This window comes from Tenrec ecaudatus, chromosome 14 (genome assembly GCF_050624435.1).
Source record: "Tenrec ecaudatus isolate mTenEca1 chromosome 14, mTenEca1.hap1, whole genome shotgun sequence".
In the NCBI taxonomy this organism is placed as follows: Eukaryota; Metazoa; Chordata; class Mammalia; order Afrosoricida; family Tenrecidae; genus Tenrec; species Tenrec ecaudatus.
The window spans coordinates 97,524,887-97,549,091 of NC_134543.1; the positions used below are offsets into that span (position 1 = coordinate 97,524,887).

Here is a 24,205-nt window from a genome sequence, read left to right on the forward strand (position 1 = left end):
CACTTGGCCCTAGGCTCTTCTGCTTCAGTCCTGAGGGTGGAGACAAGCGTGGGTGGGGACTCTGGAGAGCCGTGACTTCACTTTTTCCAGTGGTGTGGCATCAGGCTGGCAGAAGGAGAAGTGAATTCTCTTCAAGCCCACTGCACGGAAGGGCCCTCGGCTGGAATTCATTGTTTTTATTTCCCAAGCACTAACACCACACACACACAACACACACACTTCCTTAGCTGCAGACCAGAGGCCAGGCACAGGCAGAAAATACCCAGATAGGAGTCTTTAGTAAGGGAAGGGAAGGGGATAATAAATAACCCTCACATATGCCAGATACAGCATGATGCTGTCCTTGCCAGGCAGCCGGAGTGGGGTGCATGCTAGGATGTAACCCCCCATACCCCCAGGTCTAGGCGGAAGACAGAACCCAGAGAAATCCTTCCCCATCACCACTACCACCAACTGCACATGTCTCAGTGGCCTGAGGACCATGTCAGCCATCCCATCCCCTGAGGGAAGGGCCTGAGCTCTGGGTACGGCTGGATCCCAGGGAGTGTGGAGACCATGTCAGGCTCTGCCTGGGAGAGCTGATGGCAAGGCCGGCCCAGGGTGGGCAAGAGATGGACACTGTAAGTCCCGAAGAGCTGTCCTCCTCGCGGCAGGAGGGCTCTGGGCTCGGTGCTGCTGGAACCACAGACGCTAGAGTGGAGTTTCCAGGGACTCAGGTTCAAACCTCCAGGTGAGGGGCCTGCTAGTTTGGAAAGGCAGAGTAGGGCCAGAACTGGTTTCTTTCCTGCCCACTCATGTCCCTTTCCCTCAACAAGTACATGACACTACTTTGGAGAGAGGGGAAAGATTGGGGGGGGGGGCAACCAGTGTTTAGGGAGGGTGTCTAGGCCTCCTTGGGCCACAACCCTGACAACTTCCATTTCCTGCTTGCTCCTCAAGCCTGGCTGTGGAGAAGGGGACCAAAGCGGCCATGGGAGCCCCAAGTGTCTGCAGCCTGAGAGTGCGGGTGGTGGTGGTAGGGGTGCCACATCCCAAGGAGGGTCCCATAGTCCTTGTTGAATGTCCCAGTGGAAGGGGGGCATCAGAGGCGGCTCTCCTGGGCATCTATCTGCACTGTGAGCGGCTTTTCACTGGGCTCTGCAGCAGCCCCACAGGGCCTGGCTGCTCCGTCGCTGTCGTCAGCCTCGGAGGCCAAGCAGGCCCTGAGACAGGCCCTGATGGACTCCTTCACCTCCAACTCCAGGCCCTTCCGTCTGACCTCATACTCTGCCAGCGCCTCCTCCTGGAACTGTGAAGGCAACAAGGACCCCACCCCAACCCCGGCGCTGGGCTCAGGAGGGGCCGCTGCCCGCTCTCCTTCCCAGCACAGGTGCAGAGGAGTATCCCTCCCAGGAGGCTGGGGAAGGGAGCTTTGGGAGCAGTGCAGGAGAGGAGCACAAAGGTCACCCAGCTGCCTCCCTGCAGCCTGTGACCCACCCTGAGGGATGATCACCTCGATTGGCAGCTCCCCCCCAGAACAGGCCCCTTGGCACCCCCTCCCCTCCTGGGGACCAGTGTGGCAGTCCCTGTTACCTGCTTCTCCATCTCCTGGATCTGTTCCAGGCAGGCCGCCTGCTTCTCCTCCAGCTGTTTCTGGTGCCCTTCTAGGGTCTCAGTCATCTGGGGGAGAGGGGTGGGGAAGAGTCCAGACAGCACTGAGAGGCGGAGCTATGAGACCCTGGACCAATTCCCTAACTTTCCTGAACAAGTTTGTTTTTAATCTGCAATCGTTCCTGTCTCACTGGGGAGCCTGGTGGGTTACACTCTGGGCAACTAGCCTCAAGGTCAATAGTTTGAAACCACTGGCAATGCTGAGGGAGAAAGATGAGGCTTTCTCTTCCTGTAAAGATTCACAGCCTCGGAAACCCACAGGGGCAGTTCTGCCCTTTGTGTCCTATAGAGTCTCAGTGGGTGGAAGGGATGGGACACTGCAGGCAGGTCTCAGTGGAGGGTGGCTCACTGGGTTACTGGTGTGGCAGAGTGGCTGCTGGTGTGAGGACCCACAGCGGGGGAGGGCGGCTTTAGTCCAGTCTCAGTGGGGCTTTTACTCCCTCTTCAGCCTCCTTGGGGCTTCAGGAAGCCATCCGTCCTCCTGTGTCACTCCCCCACCCCAGTCCCATCTCTGCTGGCCAGCTATTCTCTATCATTTCCATCCAGAAACACACCTCTCTGGACTGATACCCCAACCTCTACCCATACGCCCAAACCCTCCCCCCCACTGCCTTCTTCTAAGCCTTAACTGCTGGGAAACCTGTGGCCAGTGCATTTGCAAAGGGGAACCCCAGGACTCCTGTGGGGAGTCTGAGTGCTGACACACGTGCCTGAGGAGGCCAGTCTGCCCTCACACACCTGCCGGATGACCTGTACCACTTCCTGTATGTGCGAGCTGTTGATCTCTCTCTTCAACCTGTTGGGATAACTAGTTTCAGAAGGGGAGGAAGAGGCCTCTGGGGGGAGTTGGGTCTCCTGTAAGTGTAGGCAAATGGTAACTCCATCCTAGCGGCCAGCTGAGGAGTATGGGGGAGGGGCACTAGGAGGATGTGGGGGCAATGGGAGCCAGGAGGCTCTCTGAGTTAACTTCCCCAAGCACACTGCCCTTAGGCTTGAATGGACATGCACGCAGGTGGGAGGCAGAGCAGGCAGAATCCGAGTGTCAGCTCCCACCCCAGTGTTCCCTGCTGCTTTTGCATACTTAGTGTGTGCATTTCTGCCCCAACAGGGCTGTTGGTGTCTGTTTTTGCCAAGGAGGAAATCCTCCCCCCAGAGGTGGCAGCCCTGGGATCAGCATGCCAGAGCCAGGGGACAGGCCTCTCTGGGAAGAGTCAGGGTCCGCTGGTGGGGCCTGGACTGGGCGCTGGATGTGCCTTTGATCCCGGGCCTCCTCTCCCAGGCTCACCTCTCCTGGGTCATCTTGTCTGCGGTGACCTTGATCATGGCCTGGATGCGCTCCAGCCTCTTGGCCTCCAGCCTTTTCTTCATGTCTTTGGTGTCACTGCAGAGACACGCGCATCAGAGAGAGGCTTTGTGGGGCCGCGCACCCAGCCCGGGTCTGAGCGTCTAGCTTGGTAAGGAGCCGTCCATACTTCTCCGAGGTCTCCTTAAGTGCCTTCCCCTCCGCAGCCTGTTTCTCTCGGGCCAGCTCTATCATCTTGGCAGTTTGCTGGGCGGAGGGGAGGGAGGGGAGGTTAGTGAGACGTCCTTGTGCTGCCCCCAAGCGCACCCCTGGGTCTAGTTCTGCCCCCCGCCCCCCATGGCTGTCCCATTTGGGGCCGGCTTGCCTAGGAGGAAGGGGCAAGGCGGCGCGGGTCATTGTCCCAGGGACGGTGCCGATCACCTCTCACCTCTGCCGCGTTCTGCTCCTTGCGCTTCAGGACGCTCAGGCACTGCTCCTCGGCCTGCTGCCGCAGCTCCGCCTCCAGCTTCTCCTTCAGCTCGAGCACGCGCCAGTCCGCGCCCTCGGGGCCCTCGCCCGGCCCGGCGGCCGCCTCTTCCTCCCGCGGGGCTCTGCGGAGGCCACGTGGCTTCAGGCGCCGCGCCCCGACCGGCGGGGCAGGGCGCGGGCGCGGGCGCGGCGTTACCTCTTCCTGCGCGAGCCCTTGAGCGGGCAGAGCTTGCGCCCCGCGGGCTGCCCGAGCGCGGCCAGCTGCGCCGCGCCCCGCTGCAGCAGCTCCTCCCAGCGCCGCGCGCCGCGCCGCTCCAGCTCCCGCAGTTCCTTCTCCTGCCGCCGCTGCAGCTTCACGACGCCCTTCAGCTCCCGCAGCTCCTCCAGGCTGGCGGTCTGCGGCTCTGCGGGGCCGGCATGAGCGCGCCGCCCCCACCCCCACCGCGCCCGCCCGCCCGCCTGTCCACACTCCCCCCCCCCCCCGAGCCCCAGCCCCGCCCCCGGTTTTCCCCCCACCCCACCCCAATTTACCAAGGACTTCTTTTGAGGTCTCCTCCTTGCCTTTGGGCCGGGCTGCTGCAAGAGCCACAAGATGGACTGGCTGGGGGTCTGGGAACCCCTTTGACTGCGCTCCCGCCCGCTAGGGGTCGAAGGCTCCGCACTCATCCAGCCCTGTGGCTTCAGGGTAGAGGTGCCAGGCACGGGCCCTCCCTTCCCTCCCAAGAAAAGGCTTACTGAGTAATTTATTTTCAAGAGCCGTTACCAGGCTCAGGACTCATGGCGACCCCACAGGGCAGAGCGGAACTGCCCCCTAGGGGTTTCCCAGGCTGTGTGTTTTGAACGGCTGACCTTGTGGTTAGCAGTCCAACTCGTAACCCACTATTGCCACCGGGGTCAAAGCTGACTCTGAGGGTGAGTTGGGGCTTTTGGGATAGTCAGGCCGGCATGTGTCCTGAATGCAGACAGGGTGGAGGCCCTCCCAGTGGGGGGGGGGACGGGGCAGAAGTGCATACCTGCTGCCCCGTTACTGGTGGGCGCCGATGCCCCATTGACCTGGCAACTGGCTGGACTCTTGGACGAGAAGGGCTTCTGTGTAGGAACAGCAGGTTAAGAAGGTGGCTCTATGGTGCCCTTCCTCCACGAGCCGGGGACCCACTGTCCCATGCCATCTTCCCACTGAGAGGGCCAAGTGTCTGTGTGGCCCTGACAGGGCGCCGGGCAGCACAGACCTCCGGCAGGCCTTCACCCATGGCATCCTTAAGCTTCACAGACTTCTTATCATGGGCGCTGAAAAACTTGATGGGGTTGGCCAGGGCCACGGTGAGATCTGGGTGCACAGGGCATCATGAGGAGGATATGGCGGCTACCAGGGAGTCTTCCTGGTCTCACCTCTCCCTTCTTCCTCCCCCCACCCCCCCGCAGGCTGGTGGGGTTTGGGGTAGAAGGGCAGCCTGGAGCTCCCAGCATGCCATGGGTCTCTTACCTGCCCAGGTGTCGGGAACATAGTCCTTCATCTCCAGGAGGATGAAGAGTGCAGGCATGGTCAGGGGCATATTGCTTTCACTGTGCAGACACAGGTGATGGTACCCTGGTGGACAGGATGGGGTGCGATGAGCCACAGCCCAGTCTAACTCTGCACTGCCCTCGGGCACAGTCGCCCAATCCACAAGCCATCCAAGTCCTGGTTCTGCACCTTCCTGGTGGTGTCATCTCGGGCAGGTCATTTCCCTTTCTGAGAGGAGGATCAGAATGTCGGCCACGTGTGTGTGGTTCTTGTAGAATGAACGAAAGATGTGCGAAAAAGCCCTTTGGGCATCTTAAGTGTCCCACAAATGTCAGCCACTTGGGAAACTGCCCCAGCCAGTCTCAGGAAATTCACCTTTCCTGCTCCTTAGGTCTAGTCCCCACCTGTGTCCGTTTTCTGGAGAGGCACCGCTCCTGTCCCACCCTTATGGCTGATAACCTGTAGGGCGGGGGTTAGGCAAAGTCTTGGGGCCCCCACCTTCTGATGCTGATTTGGGGCACAGACCCTCGGGGAACGGGGAGGAAGACCCCTTTTCTTACCAGAGTTCAGCGCATTGATGGGGAGGATACGGTGTCCAAGGAACTTGCTGTTTTCCTCCATCACGGCCACCCTGAGGGAGGCCAGCTCGGGCATCATGATCTGAGAGAGTGCCAGAGAAAGCAGGCTGCAGGGACTGGGAAGAGGGGCCCTTCTCCCCCTTCCTGGCTCCAGAAGCCCAAGGGTCAGTCCGAGCACATGGCAGATGGTGGACATTTGGTGAGGACCGACAGAGAGGGAGGCCACATGATTAGTTAGACGTCCTCACAACAAATGGTCCCCCAGAGAAGAAGGGCTGGAGACGCAGCCCCAGGCTCAGAGGACTCCGTGCCAACAGGTGTGGGATAGAAGCGAAAGAGCCCTGAGGTTTGACGGCCCAGGCGCCCTGGGCTGAGAATTCACAAGTCTGTCTAAACCCAGCACAGGACACACACACACACACACACACACACACACACACACACACACACACACGCTCATGTGCACCTGCCCACTACATAAACTTCTGTAAATTTGGGTTTTGTTCTCTGGAAACCAGAAGGGGGAGGCTGAAGGAACTGGCTTTCTTCTTTCCTGTGAGTGGAAGCCAAGAGGGAAGGGAAGAGTCGTGCCCAGCACTAGCGCCCCACCTTCTCAAACACAAAAGGCTCCTCTTTCCAGACAGGATTGATGGAATTGGGAGTGGGAGACAGCTTGGTGCGATAGCGTCTTTTGGGATCCCCGGGAAGGCCGAACAGCTCAACTTCCACGTAGGTGCGTACACTCCGTTCTGACAGGAACTGCCCCGAGATCACCTGGAAGCAGGACCCACCATCGCAATTAGCCCCCAGCCCAGGCTCTGCCTCCTATCGCTGGAGCCTCCACAGGTCTGGACCAGGCTCCAGCGTTCCAGCCAATCCCTGGCACCCAGGGAAGGCCTGTGGGCTTCCCTCCTCTAGCACCGGGCTCTGCTGCCCCCCTCTGCCCACTTTGATCCCCTCCCCCCAGCATCAGCCCTTCCCCTTGGTATCCATGGGCAACCAAGAGGCAGCCTCCTGCTGAGGAGGAGGCAGTTTCCAAGGCAACTTGCGACTGCACGGAACTGGAACTGGCTGGGGCTGAAGTTTTCGGGATATGGGAGGAGGGGGAGAAGGGGGGTTGGGGATGGCGGGGCAAGGCCGCTGCATCCTTCTCAAGATCTCGTCCCTCCCAGCCACCCTTGTGGCTCGGGGTCTTGCCGTAATAGACAGGGTGGTGGCCACCACCACGTCAATGCGGTCCACCGAGAAGGGGTTGAACTGCTTGTCCGGCCGGCGCATGAACTCATGCTTGAGGAGGTAGCCGCTCTGCCCGTTGAATTCAAACAGCGCCATGTTCTGCTGCATGGGCAGGTCTGGGGGAACAGAGGCGCTCGGTCTGCACGTAGGCTCCACTTCGGCGCCCCGCCTGCCCTGACTTGTGAATGGACTGACAGTTGGGTGGCCTGCGAGAGGGACGGTTTCCCATGGCTCGTCCTGATCCTTGGTCCATGTGCCCTCCAGGACCAGTCTGCCAGCTCCCAGTGAGGGCAGGTAGAAATCCAGGCAAAAGGAGCCCGGTCCGCTGGAGCCCCTTGACTCCGTCACATGTGTACAGACCAGTACCTGGATGACCGAGCCAATACACTAATGCCCCAAAGTCTCCATTAACCATCAGAGCACCCCAGTCTTCTTAAAGACTTCCCCAGGGGGTCGGGTGTAGGTGAGAGGAGGGTCAGGCCCCGGGCAGGGTCTCGGGGGCCTAGAGTGCCCTCACCCATCGTCTGGAAGTTGAGGGCGACCATCTGGCACCCAGCATTCCAGAACATCTGTGGCATGTAGTTGGAGGAGTCCACGCGGGTGCCCTTGGGGTAAATTCGGCTCATCTGGCGCTTGTTGTAGCTGTCCTCGAGTTCAGGAACACAGCCCAGGCTGACAGCACCAGAGGGACCCAACTGCCCGCTCGGGAAACCCTGCCCACGGGTCCTCCCCGGCCCAGCCCCAGGCCGGCAGGCCTCAAGGATACTCCACAAACTGCACAGAGGCCTTGGAGAGCAGGTCGTATGCCTTGAGCTCTGTGAAGGAAGAGATGACGTAGCTCCGGTTCTTCTCTGTATCAGGGAGGAAGGTGGGGAGGGGGGTCCACATCAGCCTTGCTCTGCCCTTTGGGGCAGCTCCCTACAGCCTAGGGGTGTCTCTCACCCGCATTCCCCCTGGAACCTGAGGGCGGGGAGCCTAGAGGGGAGGGGTAGTGTGTGCGGATCTGTCAAGAGTGAGAGCCCTGGGCACAGGGCATGTACAGTGGACATGTACAGGGTGTGTGTGTGTGGGGGTGCCATGTCCTAGAGAATCAGGGTGAATATCATGGCTTCAGAAAATGAGGGTACACACCATCGTCCTGGAGAAGGGACGTGTGGGAGCGTGCTGAGGAAGTACCGGGAAGCCGGGCACGCAGTGGCTTTATAGTGTGATCTCATGGTGGAATGTGCTCCAGGAAGGAGCCCCAGAAGCTATGGCTGAGCACATGGGCTGAGAGGGGTCCACCCAGTGGAGCCTGTTTTGGGTGTGCACGGCCTGAGGGTTCGGGGATGAGAGGCACTGGCGTGGTAGACCCAGCAGGCAGAAGCTACACAGAAAGGTACACAGGCCGGGCCCACGTCCCGGGAGTGAGTGGGGACTGCACTGTGCGTGCGTCCCCAGAAGATTGGAAACATAAAGTACAGAGGTGGACACTGACGATGGAGAGAACAAGAGGATGGCTCCGTCTCTCTGGGTTCTCTGCCTGTCCCCAGAAACCTCAGCCCCCAGGACCAGGGCTTCAAGGCTTGGACTAGCCCAGAGCACAACGTAGCCTCAGGAAGCCCTGGAGCGCCAGCACGCAGGGAGGCTACAGGAGAACAGGCTGGCTGGGCTGCTGTGTCCTGCCATAGACGGCCTTTCGTGGACACACGCCATACAAGATTCCTTAGCACCATGCTGGGAAGCTAGGAGCCAACGCCACTTGAACAAGCCCCCACCTGAATCCTCCCTGGGATATTTATAGCAGGGCCATGAGTCCAAGCACTGTGTCTTCTCATTGCCACCCAGCAAGCTGCCCCTGGTCTCGGGACACACTTCCTGACACTCGCTGAATCCTGCCTAATCTGCTCCCCTCCAGGCCCTGCCACACCCGCCACCACCTCAGGCTCACGTACGGGCGGAGAATTCAAAGGAGATGAACTTGGTAGGCTGAATGTAATTGACAAGGCTGGACATCTCTTCGTAAGCTGTCACTTCCAGGCCTGCTGTGCCCTTGGGGAGGATCGAGGAGGGTGGAAATTGCCCGGGAGCTCGGCTCCACACCCCCACCCCACCTCCCCACCCTTGACCCCAGAGGGGCTCTGCCGGAGAGAGCAGGGAAGGGTCCTGGGGCTAGCCCCCACGTCTGTACCTCATCCGACTGCATCTTCTTAATCTCTTCTTCATCCAGGCTGCCAGACTCCTCCTCCTCTTCCTCTGCTACCTCTTCCTCCTCCAGCTCAGCCCCTTCCTCACCAGTCCACGCTGCCCCACATAACTTGGTCAGCTTGGGGGAGGGGACCCCCAGCATCCAGTTGACTCCCTGGCATGCCTTCTCCAGGCTCAGCCCCCTGTCCAATTCCAGACCCTCACGCACCTCCCTTTGGGTGGACTTACCTGTGTCATCGCCCCCGGGAGCTTTGGGAGGGCAGCTGCCCTCCTCCTCCCCACCAGGTTCCTCACCGCTGGGGGCTTTGGAGCCAGCAGACTGGTGCTTCTTGTTCTTGATGAGGATTTTGCCCTTGAGGTCTTCGGGGCTGGGCAGCAGGGTACCTGGTTTTAACTGCAGGAGGGAAGAAAGGGCAACACCCAGTCCCCCCTTCAAGGTACAGCCCAACTCCTCCATACCAAGCCGTGCTCCTCCGGCCCCTGCCGACTTCTCTGGCCTTGTCACGCCCTACTCCTCAGTCATACACTAAACTCTTGCCTGACCCAACTTAACCCAGTTCCTCCAGCAGTGGTGCTCTCTCTCCACCATAAGCGCTGCTCCATCTGCCCGTTCTTACCTAAATAAATCCACTCTATCCTTCAGGCTTCAACTCTGCCATCACATCCGCCAGAAAGCCTTCCCTGGGCCCTGAACTGGGCCCTAGGACTCCCCAAGGCCCCCCACGGCTGTCCCCAGGTTACTGTGGCCTTGTGTCTTGTCTGTATTCCCCCTCAAAGGCAAACAGGACAGAGACTGGCTACCCCCAAAGCCCAGCACAGCATGGATGTGAGGCTCCTAGCCCCCCGACCCTCCCAAAGGAACCCCAGCCTCCCCTTGTGTAACCTGGGACCCGCCCTGCCTTGGGGTCCCAAGCCCTGATGCCCCACAGAGAAGCCTCCCGCCCCACCCCCTCACCGGGAACTTTTCCAGGGGCTCTGTGAGCAGCATGTCCCCAAACATTGTCCGGCAGTACTCGGCCATCTTAGCTTGTTGGCGGGGTCTGTGGAGGGGGTGGGGTTTATCAATTCTGTCCATGCTCTGGGCCCTTCATGACCAAGGGCAGGGGGACAGGGCCACAGGCCAGAGATCTCAAGGGGTTTCAAGGAGATTCTGTGGAGCCCAAGGCTAGCGCTGGAGGAACTGACGGCGGGCCAGGCAGGGCGGGGGGAGAGGCAGGGCAGTCAGGAAGCTGAGTGTGAACACATACGAGTCCACGTGGTTTTCAAATGACAGGATGACAGGGTACGGGGAGGTCTTAAAAGCACTTTCTGCGATCGCTTCAATGGCTTCCTGGAGGAAAGGAGGACTCGGTTGAAGAGCTCCAGGCTTCTTTCAGCTCACACACACACACACACACACAACTGGGTCCCTCCCTGGTCCTCACACGAGTTCAAGGCCACCCAGTCATTCCTCTTCTCTAGCCTCCCACTGCCGCCCTCAAGAGCTTCTGGCCCGGAACTCTGCCTAGGGCCTCGCCACCAGCCCCCTCCACCCTGCAAGCCTCACCTTGAAGAAGATGTCTGTCGTCATGGTGAAGCCGTGGGTGATAATGGGCTCCTCGTCCGGGGGCTTGCCCTTCCAGCAGTCCAGCTCCACGCAGCGGCAGCCCGACAGCAGCACCTGGCGGTACATCTCAGCCGAGGAAAGGCCAGAGAACTGGCTGCCTGCACCAGAGGAGGGAGCAGAAGCCTCGCTCTGTGCCATCCTGGTCTCCCGGACCCCACGCCATCCCAGACTGTCCTGTTGGCAGGATCCGCCAACGTGTAGGCCAACCCTGCGGAGGAGTCCGGGAATATAGGCAGTCCCCACAAAGGGAGAGCTCAGCAAGGTGGCCAGGGCTACCTGTCAGGTAGGTGTTGTGTGAGGAGTTGATGAAGTAATGATTGAGTGGCTGGGTCATGTCTTGGTGAAGCAAGAGCTTGTCCTGGGCCAGCACACTGTTCTCTGGCCCACAGAGAAACCAGACCATGCCCTCAGGTGACAGCTGACCTGGAAGAGAAGGCACGTGTCAGGGCTGTGGCCCAGCTTCTTCTGGGCAAGACAGGAGCACCGTGGGTGAGGGCTTCCCTGAGTCCTGTGTCCTCACCCCTCTGCACGTTGATGCCACTGGGCTCATACTTGTCAATGAGGCCCTGCACCTGGTCAGGCCGTGCCAGTGGGAACAGCAGGGAGTTGAGCCGTGGGTCCCTCTGCTTCTGGTTGATGAATTTGGTCAGGTGGTCTTTGGTCATGTAGGGTTTGGCCTTGGCATGACTGTGGACCAGGGAGAGGAGCTCAGATCTGCTCTCACTGGGCCCAGGAACACGATAGCCTTCCTGGGTGGAGCCTCCAGATTCCCAGCACAGTTAGCTGGTGGCGGGGCCTGCTGGCTGACCAACATAAAAGGAAGCGATGACTTGCCAGCTCCCCTCCCCCATGCCAGTCCCAGCCCCAGCAGCTCACTAGGAAGTGAAAATCTCGTCTATCTCCGGCCGAGGACAGAGGCTCATGAGGAAACTCTTGTAGACAGATTCTGGGAAGTCCTCGGGATTAATGGCGTCATTCTGGGGAATGGAAAGAATTTAAAAAAATTATCCCTGCTCTCATCTTTTCAAAGCTAAAATAAATAAATAAATAACACAAACCAGGCCCCGCTCTGGGAGAGGCTCAGGGCAGACAGAGGAGCATTGAGAACACGCTGAGCACCCACTTCTCAAAGCCATAACATTTTTAAGAACTCATTGCCATCGAGTGGATTCTGACTCCCGGCAACCTATAGGGCAGGGTAGGACTACCTCTGTGGGCAGTAAACTTTTACAGGCGTAGAAACTCTCATTTAAGCAAAAAGTGTAGTCAGCTGGTTTGCTTTGCCTCTGGATTCGGACCATAGCTAGTCTTAAACCAGGTGCTGGGTTAGCACTCAGAGTGACCAGAACAAAGAAGAAAAGATGCTGGAACTAAGGGGTGCTCTCTCCAGGGCAGTGGTTTCCTCTTTTTGAATGGAGAACGCATTATCAAAAGGAAGTTAGCTAAATATAAGAACGTGTACACCAAACAGACAGCACACTCCAGTGCCAGTGTGTCGTTTCTGACTCCTCGGGACTCTGTACAGGGTTTCTGAGGCTATCAGTCTTTACAGGAGCAGCAGCCTCATCGTTCTCCTGTGGATCGGCGGGTGGGTTTGAACCACTGAGCTTACCCAACAGTCACCAAGGCTCATGCACCTAACAATAGAACCCCAAAATACACAAAGCAAGAGTTTGAAGAATTGAAGGGAGAAACAAGCAACCTGATACAGCTACAGACCCAAATGCCCCACTTTCAATAATGGCTGGACCAGCTTGGCAGAAAAATCAAAAGAGGACTAGGGAACGTGAACGCTACAAACTTAGCTACTTTGGAACACTCCATGCAAAAAACCAGAGTACGCGTTCTTCAAGGGCACATGGGAAATCTCCAAGACAGATCATATGCTAAGCTACCAAACAGATTTCAGTAAATTTAAAAGACTGAAATAATACAAAATATGGTCTCTAGTCACGGTGAAATGAAATTAGGGCTCAATACTAGAAGATAACTTGGGAAATTCACAACCATGTAGAAATTAAATAATAGGTCAAAGGAAAAAATCAGTAGGGAAATTAGATGCTTTGAAATGAATGACTCGATATACCAAAACTTACGGGATGCATCTAAAGCAGTATTAATAGGAAGCGTATAGTTGTAGATGCCTATATTAAGAAAGAAGAAAGATCTCCAATCAATAACAACCTTCTAACTTAAGAAATGTGAAAGAAGAAGACCCAACTACACCCCAAACAAGCAGAAGGAAATACATAATAGAGACTAGACAGAAATAATTAAAATAAAGACTAGGAAAGCAATCAAGAAAATCAACAGAGACAAAACGACAAACCAAAGAGAGAGAAAAATCAACTAAAATGAACGGATTGTGATGGTGTCCACACAACTCTTTTAAAAGTGGATTTACTATGGAAGTTTATGACATGTGAATTTTATATAAAGAAAATTACTTTAAAAAGGAAGAGTTTTTGCTTAGGGCTCATTAAGTTTATGGTCAGGGTGGTGGGATAATTTGGAAAAGGAGATCGATAGGGATTGCACAGCAAGAAGAGTATCATCAATGGCCTGAATTATACCCGTAGAAGTTGTGGGGTTGGAAAATGTTATGTTGTGTTTATTTTTGCTACAATTTAAAGAAAAATAAACCAATGAGTACAAGAAAGAGAAAATGTGCTAAATTGATTGTGGTTATGATCGTACATCTCTTCCTGACATGATTGAACGGTTGAATTACATGATATGTGGATGAAGTGCCAATAAAAACGGTTTAGAATAATAAAATTAGGAGCAAAAGAGGGAACATTGTTATCAACCTTATAGAAATTAAAAGGGTTATAAAGAAATCCTATTAACAATTTTATATCAATAAAGGAGATAACAGATGAAATGGACATATTTCTAGAAAGACACAGACGACTTAAAATTAACTCAAGAATAAATGGAAAATATAAATAGACCTAAAATAAGAAAAGAGATCACATTAGTAATTGGAAAACTTCCCACAAAGAAAGCCCAAATCGAAATGGCTTCGCTTCAATTAAACCAGACAGGAAAGAGTAAATAGCAATCCTTCATTATCTCTTTAAAAAAAAAGAAAGGAAAGAGAAGAAATTCCAACTCATTGTGCCATATTAATGCTATCTTAATACTAAAATCCTAGCACTTCATAAGCAAGCTACAGCTGAATACCCCTTGTGAATATAGACACAAAAATTCTAAGCAATCAGAATGCAAAGTGTATATATAAAGGATTATATGCCATGACCAAGTGGAGTTTACCCTAGGAATTCAAGGTTAGTTCCACATACAAAAGAAGAGAAGCATATAGGTGGAACATTGATGTATTGTGTTAATAAAGAGAGCAAGACCAGGCTTTCTGCTCCCAGGAAGAGTCACAGTCTCAGAACCCCGTAGGGGCAGGTGTACCCTGTCCTGTAGGGCCACTGCGAGTCAGCATCAACTCGATGGCAGTGAGCTAGTGAGTGATACTGATATATGAAAGGGCAAGTAGACATGACCTCAATTCTCAGAGACAAAGAAAAGACATTCGACAAATATCCAATACTCTTTTCACGATAAAAACGTGCCACAAACCAGGAATTGAAGGGAATTCCCTCACCTTAAGAAAGGACATCTATGAAAAATCTACACGAACGAACTTACTTAATGGCAAACACTTGAATGTTTCTTTCCCCTAAAATAGGAATGCGAGGACAATGTCTGCTCTTGCCGCTTCTACTCAATAGTAGCCTCTTATCATTTCTGCTGCTTGAATGTGTGCCGAAGGCTCTAGAGGACAGTTAATAACTGGTGAAAATAAAATGCATACAGATTTAAAAGGAAGAATGAAACTGTCAATGACATAGTCTTGTATGTAGAAGAGTCGAAGAAAGCCACTGGGAGGCACACAAGAGTGAATGGTGACAAAAAGGTAAAAACTATTACATACAAAAGCCTGCAATAACTGCAATAGCAACCATCTCCAAGTAGATATGGAGACAGACACACAAGCTGAACAGGTGGGGAAGGGCCAGTGGGACCGCACCCATGATATAAACAGGTTTGACAGAGGATATTTCTACTTACGTGTGTTTGCTTTCTCCCTCTATTAATATAGTAAATGAATATTCTATTGATATGATTTTTGTATGTTGAACCAACCTTGAATTCCTTGTGGTTGGCAGCCCTACACATTTACCACTATGCCACCAGGGCTCCTGATTTGGGCAGATAGTGCTCAGATAAGTGGTGTCCATGTGCAGAAGAATGAAGCTGGCTCTCTGCCTCACATCAAATGCAAAAAAATAAACTCCAATGACTTATAGCTCTAAATGTAAGAGTAATTATAAAAGTCTTAGAAGACAACATAGGGGTAAAGTTGAATGACTTTGGATTGGGTAGACAATGGTTTCTTAGATCTAACACCAAAGCACAAGTAAGAACTTGTTCCTCAAGGACACAATAGATCAATTGGACTGCATGGCATTTTTAGACGTGTGCTTCAATAGACCTCTCCAAGAAAAGACAGACAAAACAGAGAAGAAAGACCAGCCACAAAATGTGATAACCTATTTGCACATCAGATATGTAATAAAGACATTCTATCCACAATACTTAAAGAAACCCTAGAATTAAAGAACCTGAGGACAAATAACCCCATTGAAAACTGGAATTTGGGTTTGAATAGACATTTATCCAAGGAGACAGACATCAGGGGGATTCAAAACAAAACTACAACTAGATGTAATTTCACTACCCATTCAAAACAAAAATCAACTGCAGCCCCTCGTGAAGTCAACCGCAACTCTGATACGATAGGGTCACATTTCACCCCTTGCGTTTCTAGCACTGAAACTGTTGACTGGCGTAGAAAGGCCCATCTTTCTTCTGAGGAGACCTGGTGGCTTCAAACCGCTGACCTTGCAGGTTGCAGCCCAACAAGTAGCCACCACTCCACAAGGGCTCCGTCCCTACCTGCTAGGGTAGAAGACAGACAATAACAAGTGTTGACAGCGATGTGAAGGATCTCTGAACCCCCCAGCATGACTGATGGGGCTGCAAACTGATGCAGTCGCTTCAGAAACCAGATGGTTCCCGAAACTGCTCGCGTCAGACCCAGCAATTCCACCCCTCGGCATAAACTCGAGAGCAAAGAAAACACAGGTCTGCACCAAATGCCAGCATTATTCATAAATGCCAAAATGTGGACACAACACAGATGCCCACCAGCTGATGAATGAAGTGTGCCAGAGCCCTCCAAAGGAATTGTCCGCCCTGCACCGCACACACTCCACATGAGCGAACCGAGGGAGGCAAGTCACACGCACAGGGCCACATCTGCCTGGCTCCGCTGACATGGACTGCCCAGATGTGGCACATCGATAGAAATAGACACAGAAACTCCACGAGTCGCTCTCAGAGTTCCTGCCTTCACAGTCTCTGCCAGAAAAGGTGCACGCATGGCTCTAGGCAGGTGAGCCTGCGTCGATGCTGACTCATAGCAACCCTCCAGGACAGAAAACCCCTTCACGGGAGTGAAAAGACGGCTCCATGCACAGATAGGTCCGTGGCCTCAACTGGGGCATAAGAAGAACGGATCAGTCAGGAGGCCTGGGGCAGGAGGGCGGAGGGGCAGGAGGGCAGGTGAGCATCGGGGTGGTGCTGGCTGTGGGGCCTCAGCAGGAGTCCGCTCCTACCGGGCCCTTCGCCAATAGCCTGTGATTGACGCCACAGCTCTGCCAAACTGTCACTGCGGGGAAAGTCTTCCTTTTGGGGTTCGTGTAGACAGATAACCAACGGGATCTTAGTTTTATTTATTTATAACTTTCCCAGTTCTTTTTTTTTAATATTTTAAAAATAGGGACTCATACACTTCCCATCACAATCCATACATACATCAATTGTGTGAAGCACATTTGTACATTCGTTGCCCTCATCATCCTCAAAACAGTTGCTTTCCACCCAAGCCCCTGGCATCAGATCCTCATTTTTTTCCCTCCCTCCCCCCTCCCCCGCTTTCCCAGTCCTTACTCAGAGAAAACAGGCCACGTGGGGCAGGTTGGGCGGTCCATAAGGGTGGAGAGGGGCCTGAGATCCCAGTCTCTCCCTGACTCAGACCCATCTGCCCGGAGCCTCCTCTTTGTAATTAGCCTAAGGCATTTATGGGACAACCCTGCATAGGACTCATTGTAGTGGATCATTAACGACCCAATTAAAACAAAATGAACACAAAGGCCTTCCTGGGTTGAGCTGAACTCCATTGGCCTGGCCGCTGGTACCCGTGGCTCTGCTGCTTCTCCATACCCTACTGTAGATTGAATTGTGATGCATGGAAGCCCACCGTCCCAGAGTTGAACTGGGGGCTCTCTTGCCTGAGAGACACAATTGAAGCCCTTGGCTGCTGACTGAAAGGTCCTCTCTGTGACCCCAACTCGCAGCTCTGTGGGGGAAAAGTCTGGTGATGGACATCCTTACAGATAACCGCCCAGAAAACTCTCTGGGCCAGTCTCCCTCTGGCACACGGGCTTGCTGTGAGTTGTATGGGCAGGATCCTCGGCACCTTCACAATTCCCTTCACGGGAAAGATCTCAGGCCTTTCTTCCCTGGTACCACTGGCAGAGCACTGCCAACCGCTAGCCATTTGCACTTCCCAGGTACCTCTTCTGCCCTTAGACCTGCAGAAAGTGCCCCCTTCCAGATCCTTGCAGGCTGTGTCCTGCTCCTGCACTGCTCCAGGCAGACACACACACTCACACTCACTCTCTCACTCCTGAAGCTACTGCTTGTCCTAAACACATCCCATCAAACCCCGCCCCTGCCCTCCAGCAGGGCATGCCCTCCGGACCAGCTTGTTCTGAGTCTGCCATCCCACCTCGCTCCCTTGCTCTGGTTCTGCCCAAGACCAGCCACCAGTGGCTTGGGGGGAATTGGAGGTTCAGGCCCCTGACTGTTCTCTCCTCCTGGCTGGCCCAGGGCGAGCCAAGAATCCTGGGAGTGGGCCAGGGGAGGAAACTTCTCACCTTGCCTTTTGCAAGATGGCAAACGCTGAGGGCCGCTTCCACCCGCTTCCGGTCTGCGGGAAACAGCTGGAAAAAACTAAAGGAGGACCAAGAGATGGCAGGCAGCAGGGGTCAGTCCTGGGAAAAGAAGCGTGTGGGGAACTCGTGGGGTGGAAGCATGAGGACGGATTGGGAGGGGGGCAGGCTCACTTCTTCACGGGGATCTTCCCTTCCGGATTGAGCTGCATCTTCAGCTTCACCAGGCTGGTGGGCAGAACGATGCCTGTCAGGGCCCTGCTAGGGCTGGCCTGCTTAGCCCGAGCGCAGAGACTAGGCTGCCAGGCACTTACATCTTATCCAGGAAGGTGCTTCGGGGGGCGTTGGTGGTCAACGGATGCTTGGCCAAGGTCAGTATGTCTTCAGCCCAGGCCTGCGAGATCACAGAGGACAGTGGTCAGGCCACTGACCACACGGTAACACCTCCCCCTTCCCCGCTGCAGCCCAGCCAGGCCTGTGTCTCTCAGAAATCCAGGCCACCCTTAGGGGCCAAACCCTATGCCAGGTGCTCCCTGGTACACCTTGCCAACGTTCTCCTTGTAGGAGACGAAGTTGTGGAAGGTGAGGTCCACCATGTCGGGGCCAGACACCACCGTGAGCGTCTTCAGCAGGAAGTTGTTGTCGGGAAAGTCCATGTTGAAGACGTCCCGGAGTTTCTGGCTCTGCAGCAAGCAAGCAGCCGATACATTCAGGATGAGGGGGTGGGGGTGGGGGTGGGGGTGGGCATGCTTCCCTCGCTGCCCTGGGTGACCCTCCCTTTCCCTCCACCCCACCCACCGTCACCAGGTCCCACAGAGGCGCAAGCCCCCCCCCCCCCCCCAGGCCTGAGTCTCTTCCTGTTTCCAATTCCAGGGACTGGCCTAGGGGAGAGGCCACAGGAAGAGAGGAACCAAGCCAGCAGGTGAGTCCTGGGCATTTTGTTTGCCAGTTTTTGTTTGAAGATGAGCTCCACGCCCCGGCTAGGGGAGTGCTGCTTCCCTCCAACCCCTTCCTCCGGTTTGCCTACCAGCAGCAGGCAAATGTAGGCAAAGCAGCCACAGTCTGGGGCGTTCTTAGGGCAGAATCTGGGCCTTTCTCCCCGAGTCTCAACACGGGGCCTGAGTTCTGAGACTCAGCCCAGGCAAGGCCAGGAGCAGCCAGGGTTGTGGTCCTGGGGGGCTATACAGGAACCCTCTCCTTTGCTTTCGAGACCAGGCACCCAACTCCTGCAGGGGCCCCAGATCTCACCTGAGGACCTGGTGGAGAGCTAGGGGAGCCACCCTGAGCCTAGGGTGCTCCCGGACCCACCTACCTTGGGCATCTTGGCAAATTTCCCAAAGCGAGTGTCCCGGATGCTGGTGATATCTAGGAACTCCATCTCCTGAGGGAGTTCCCCCACAGAAGGAGGGGGTGTGGAAAGGTCAGGTTCATAAAGGAAGGACAGGGAGGAGGAACCGCCACACTCTCTCAGAACTCCCCTTTCTGGACGCGAAGACCAACGGAGGCTTCCCAGAGCCCAGCTTCCACCCCTATCCACCCATCGGATCCTCCCCACTCACGGGGCCCCTGCTGCTGCTCAGGCTCTCTTCCCATGCCTCCCCTGGCACTGGAATCACCAGGGTCTGTGGCCTGCCCCATCCTGGACGCACCCCAGCTCCTGTTCCCTTCCTCCTCCTGACAGTGGAGACCTCTCACTCAAGTCACCCGAAACAGCAGCAAACAACCGCCCTTCGGCCCCAGCCCTTTCTCTCTTTCCCCAGCTAGAGCACCTGGCTCCTAGGCAGCCATGGGTTACAATGACTACATCTCCCTGCAGGTCCCAGGGACAGCCCCTGTCCACAGACTAACCCCAGAGCCACCCTTTCAGGTCGGTCTAAAAGCCCCGCCTTCCACAAGCCACCTGTCTTGACTCACTGGGGAAACCGGAGTGCTCTGAGCCTCAGGGCCCGGCAGGGAGGGGCTGCCTCACCTTACTCTGATACGTCCAGTATAAGTAATAGCCCTTGGGGTCCACTCGGAGGATAACCGGAGAGGCGATGGTCGTTTCCTGCAGAGAGAAGGAGCCCATTCTCTGCTCTGAGACCTGAGGCTGAGCTTCCTTGGCCCAGGCTGAGTCAGGCAGTACGTTTCGTTTCGGACTCACAGCCCCTTAGGACAGTGGTTCTCAACCTGTTAGTCGCGACCCCTTTAGAGGTTGAATGACCCTTCCCCAGGGGTCACCCGATTCATCACAGTAGCAGAATTCCAGTGATGAAGTAGCAATGAAAATAATTTTATGGTTGGGGGGTGGGTGTCACCACAACATGATGAACTGTGTTAAAGGGTCGCAGCATTAGGAAGGCTGAGAACCACTGCCTTAGGAGGTGTCTGTCCTGGAAATCCGAAGGTACTTCCCATTGTCCTCCAAAGGAATAGGCAGGAGGAGGGTCTCAGCCCCTACGTCAGCCTCTTTGCAAGGGCCACCACTTGGCCAAAGGGCTAGAATGTCTCTCTCTATGACACACTGCCACCACTCAGGGGAGCTGCCCACAGGGAGAGCCAGGGTCTCCATCTCCTATGCCTGCACCCAAGGCCCTGCACAAACCAGCCTCACACTCACGATGCCTTGCGTCCCTCCAGGAACTGCCCCTCCCCACTCAAATGCGTTCTCAGACACCAAAAGTATTCTCACCCCAAGCCTAGACACCCACCCCTCAAATCTCCCCTGCCGAGACATACATCAAAGGCCCATCCAAGTCTCACTCCTCCTGAAAAACCTTCCCTGAAAATATGCCGTGGCCATTGGTTGGGGGGCAGGGACAGATAGAGCTGGCCTACAGCCCCCACGGTCCCATGAGCGCACGAGGAGCCGGCCTCTGCTGGACCATGAGTCCTGTCTGCTCCAGGTTTGCTGAGCAAGAGAACTGGTGAGCGAATGAAACATCCTGCATCCCTATTCCACTCACAGCCCCTTCCCCCTGCTCATCAAGGCCCGGGGGGACAGGCTAGGACTGCCCCCATAGGGTTTTCAAGGCGATAATCTTGACGGATGGAGACTGCCACCTCTTTCTCCTGTGGAGCAGCTGGTGAGTCCAAACCGCCGACACACTGGTTAGCAGCCACGCGCTGGTCCGCGGGCACCACTGTCTTCTATTCCAATGGTGTCTTAGGCATGAACAACGGGCTACTGCTGCTGACAAGGCCTACAATCACAGCTGACTCCCAAACCAGACCGGGAGGCAGGGAACTGACGAGGGGCCCAGTGAGAAACATCAGTGTGGAGGGAAGAGAACGTTCTGCAGGGAGAAGCTAAGTTTGGAGAAAGCCGGGTGGTAGCTCTGGGGTCTCCACCCTGGCCAAGGACGGAGGACAGTCCCTGGCCCCTCCTCCCCAGGCCAGTCTGAGGTCTCCATTGTCCTTGGAGGGCTTGTGCTGGCTCTGTGAGAGAAGGGCTCAGAGAGAGTGGAGAAGCGAAGGTGTTGGATGAGCGTTCTGCCCACCCTGTGCCGGGGCCCTGGGGCATGCCTGTCCGCTGGGGCCCAGAGTGGGCCCGTGGGAGAGGACGCTCGTCTGGGATCCTAGATAGACGAGGGTTCAGAGGCTCAGAAAATGAGCGAAGCGCTCGGGAGTGAGGCACGAGTTAAGTTGTCCAGTGGGCCCTCAAGTAGGACATCTCCCGCTCGGGCAGGTGGACGAGGGTAGGGCGGCTTGTCTCTCAAGACTCCTAAAAAATGGCCACCCATGAAAAGGTCAGCCACAAGCCTCCACCAGGCTCAGAAGGCGAGAGCCAGTGGCAGACCCCTTTTTCGAAGGCTGCAGCCACCTGAGAGCATTCCTAGGGGGAGGGGGCGAGAAGGTGTTACTCTCAAGGAGGGTGGGGGTTAGACTATAAGGAGGCTCTGAAATTGGACGGGGATGGGCGACAAGAAGAGCTCACAGGACTGTTTCTTTGTCCCCAGAGAGCCAAGGGCCGGAGGAAATTCTCCCCCCAAGTCACATTGAAAGACGAGATCAAATCGGGGCTTGATCACACCCAGTAGGTTCTGCTGATTCAACCCTGCTACAGGACCTGAGCAGAGCCTCACAGGCACAAATCCCCCGGGGAGCAGATGTGGGAGGTGCTACTTGTAGGAGTTTGGGGCCGCGTGGAGCCCTGTTTTAGAGGGCAGGGTTGTGGCCAGGGACATGGGCGCTGGCCTTGGGAGAAGACCTCCTCCTGGAGCCTGTCCCACCGACTGTGACCCTCCACTCAGTGGGGCCACACATACTGCCCAGAGGAACTGAGAGGGACCGCTTCGTTTTTCGTTCTGAGTCACTTCCCTCACGGCACTGACTCTTGGGCCATGCTCTCACCATGCCACCAGCAGTCCACCTCAACCAGACAGCCGGACAGGTCCGTCCCATCCCGGGGAAGCAGGAAGCGTCTCCCCACAGGGCCCGCTCCCTGAAGGGCCTGGGGCCCCAACTGGCCTGAACTCTCAGGCTCGGAGTCCCCTACTAGACCCGCTAAGATGGAGAAGCCAGCCGAAAAGTTCACGTTCCCCTCTCCCCCGCCCCCACTACTCTTTGGGAATTTTCTCTGCCTGGCCTCTCAACCCCAAAGGGAGTCAGTCCAGCAGGAGCCCCTCCCCAAAGGAAAGTCTACGGATTGTTTCCCCGCCCACTGGCAAGGACCCTTGACCTCTGGCACTATTTGCAAGGCCCCAGAGAAACAGAGAGCCAGACCTCCCCAACTGGCAAGGCAGATGATGACGTGGTGGAGCCCGTGGGCCAGGCCGAAGCATGTCCCTTTGGGCTGGTGGGCGGCCGGCACCAGGCTGAGCCCAGCAAGCAGAAGCGAATGTCCAGCAGTCCCTGGGCCAACCCCCAGGAGCAGAGTCCTCCAGTTGTCCCTTGGAGGTGTAGGGGACCTTCTTGTGGCTGCCCCCACAGCAGCTCCGGACAGTGGGACAGCTCTGGGTTGGCCCCGGGTGAGTGGAGTGGAGGGGGGGTGGGTATTCCAGTCTGGGACCCACCCTGACCAGTGCGAGGGGGTTGGGACCAGGGTCCCCTGTGGGTCTGCCCTGACCCAATTCTGAGACATGGATCCCTTTCCATTCATGCTCAGCCCAGACCCAGAGCAACCAACCACTCCTGCTCTTGTTGAGGCTCCAGGGAGGAGACAGACCTAGACCCCCCAAAAAACGACCTCTTCTGACCACCTTCTTCTGAGACCCAGAGAGCCTGGCTCGGCCACAAAGGCCCACAGCGGCAGCGCCACCGCTCTGGGCTGGCGCTGCCCTGTGTGGAAACCCTCACCCCACGTTTGTTTACCCAGCCATCAGTTGTGTGAGGTCTGGCCAGCCCACACAGGCGCCTGCTTCCCAGCAGACACAAACCAGCCCGCCAGCCCTGACAAAGCCCCCACTGCAGAGAGCCTTGCCCTCTGGATGCCTGGCAGGGGTCCCTGCCCCACTCCACTCACGTCGTCCCATTTGATGAAGCGCTCCCCTTGACTCAGGTAGGCCTTCACCTCTGGGGGCAGCAGGACAGAGTTGAGCAGAGACATGGCCCCGCCGTGTCCCTCTTTGGAGAGGCTGGGTGGGCCTAGGAAGGAAGGAAGGAGGGGGAGCCGTGCCAGGCTCACATGGCACCCGTCGTGAGCTGGTCCGGAAGTCTGGGTGCTCTTATAGCCCACGGGATGATGGCGTGGCTGGGTGCAGGGCTGATGACTTCGGCCAGGAGCCCATCTGCCTTGTAAATCAGCCTCCTCCTGCCCTGGCTACAGCGGGCGCGCAGTCACTGCTCCTGCCTGGGGAGGCTGGGCTTCTCGCCTGGAAGCCCCCGCCCTCGCCCGCTGCCTCTACACTTCCTGTTCGCTGGGCTTCCTTCTCTAGCCTGTGCAGGGCTAAGAAGCAGATCATGCAGCCAGCCAGCTCCCCGCCCTGCCCCGGCATCCCTCTTGCAGGTGCAGGCCCTGTTTGGATGCAGAGGGGCAGAGTGATGGGGAAGGAGCACTGGGGGAGCTGCCGGAGAAGACCTGAACTGAGGCGAGGGTGCAAGGAGCTCACTAGGGGAAGCAGCTCCCACAGGGACAGAGACAGGGTGGGGCGGCTGTCAGGAAGCTATGAGAGAACCTGGGACCACCTTGGAGGCAGGAGTTGGGGGGAGGGGGAGGACAGGCCCCATCTGGGGTTGAGTGTTTTGAATAAGCAAAGTTCCCTGGACATCCAGCTCCCCTGGCTCAGTGCTTCCGCCCCATGAAAATTAGGAGCAACAGAGACCATCACCCCTCACCCCCACCTGTGACTCCCTCCTCTGGGCCGGCTGGACCTGCATGAGGCCTGGAACCTCCTTCCACCGCTCTGCACACAGAGTGGCTGGAGCAATCCTTGGCCACCAGCCACCCCTGAGTTCTCCTGCCAGGTCCCTTCCCCTTGCTCTGTACCAAGGGGCCTGTGGTCAGGCACTCAAGGCAGGAGGGTTGCTCCAGAGAGGCCCCAGCTCTGGGCCTCTGCCCCTGTTGATGGCCCCCAACACTGCCCTTGTCCCAGCCCAGCTCGGTTCCCACCCTCTTCCTCTTGCCCAACCTGCTCCTCTTATCACCCTTCCTGGAGAGTCAGGACTTCCTTCCCCTCACAGGGCCTGCTCTCTGCCCCAGCTCCCACATGGGTCTCCGGCTCA

General features: G+C 56.2%; 1 protein-coding gene across 2 annotated transcripts; it reads right to left on the reverse strand.

The window, feature by feature from the left end:
• Positions 1–316: 316 nt before the first annotated feature.
• On the reverse strand, positions 317–23,090 carry PLCB2 (phospholipase C beta 2). 2 transcript variants are annotated; one of them, XM_075530744.1, is made up of 32 exons: positions 23,007–23,090; positions 19,533–19,610; positions 18,876–18,944; positions 18,106–18,246; positions 17,878–17,957; positions 17,738–17,791; positions 17,549–17,624; positions 11,409–11,509; positions 11,053–11,219; positions 10,809–10,955; positions 10,473–10,630; positions 10,174–10,256; positions 9,882–9,966; positions 9,155–9,320; positions 8,910–9,022; positions 8,674–8,770; positions 7,506–7,590; positions 7,257–7,381; positions 6,701–6,855; positions 6,113–6,277; positions 5,486–5,585; positions 4,905–5,009; positions 4,651–4,748; positions 4,435–4,510; positions 3,953–3,997; positions 3,618–3,825; positions 3,381–3,543; positions 3,123–3,199; positions 2,936–3,031; positions 2,389–2,446; positions 1,573–1,659; positions 317–1,288 (listed from the first exon to the last, which is right to left on the reverse strand). In XM_075530744.1, the coding sequence occupies exons 1-32, from the start codon at positions 23,088–23,090 to the stop codon at positions 1,082–1,084; spliced, it is 3,549 nt and encodes a 1,182-aa protein (XP_075386859.1). In that variant the 3' UTR covers positions 317–1,081. The 2 variants fall into 2 exon arrangements, with proteins under 2 accessions (XP_075386859.1, XP_075386861.1); XM_075530746.1 differs by lacking the exon at positions 3,953–3,997.
• Positions 23,091–24,205: the final 1,115 nt, after the last annotated feature.

Coding starts and splice junctions, on each gene's coding strand:
- PLCB2 (XM_075530744.1), bottom strand. CDS start 23,090: ATGTCTCTGCTCAACTCTGTCCTGCTGCCCCCAGAGGTGAAGGCCTAC. Junction 8,771..8,909: donor AGAAGATGCAGTCGGATGAG/GTACAGACGTGG, acceptor ATCCTCCCCAAG/GGCACAGCAGGCCTGGAAGT. Junction 1,289..1,572: donor TCCAGGAGATGGAGAAGCAG/GTAACAGGGACT, acceptor TTGCCTTCACAG/TTCCAGGAGGAGGCGCTGGC.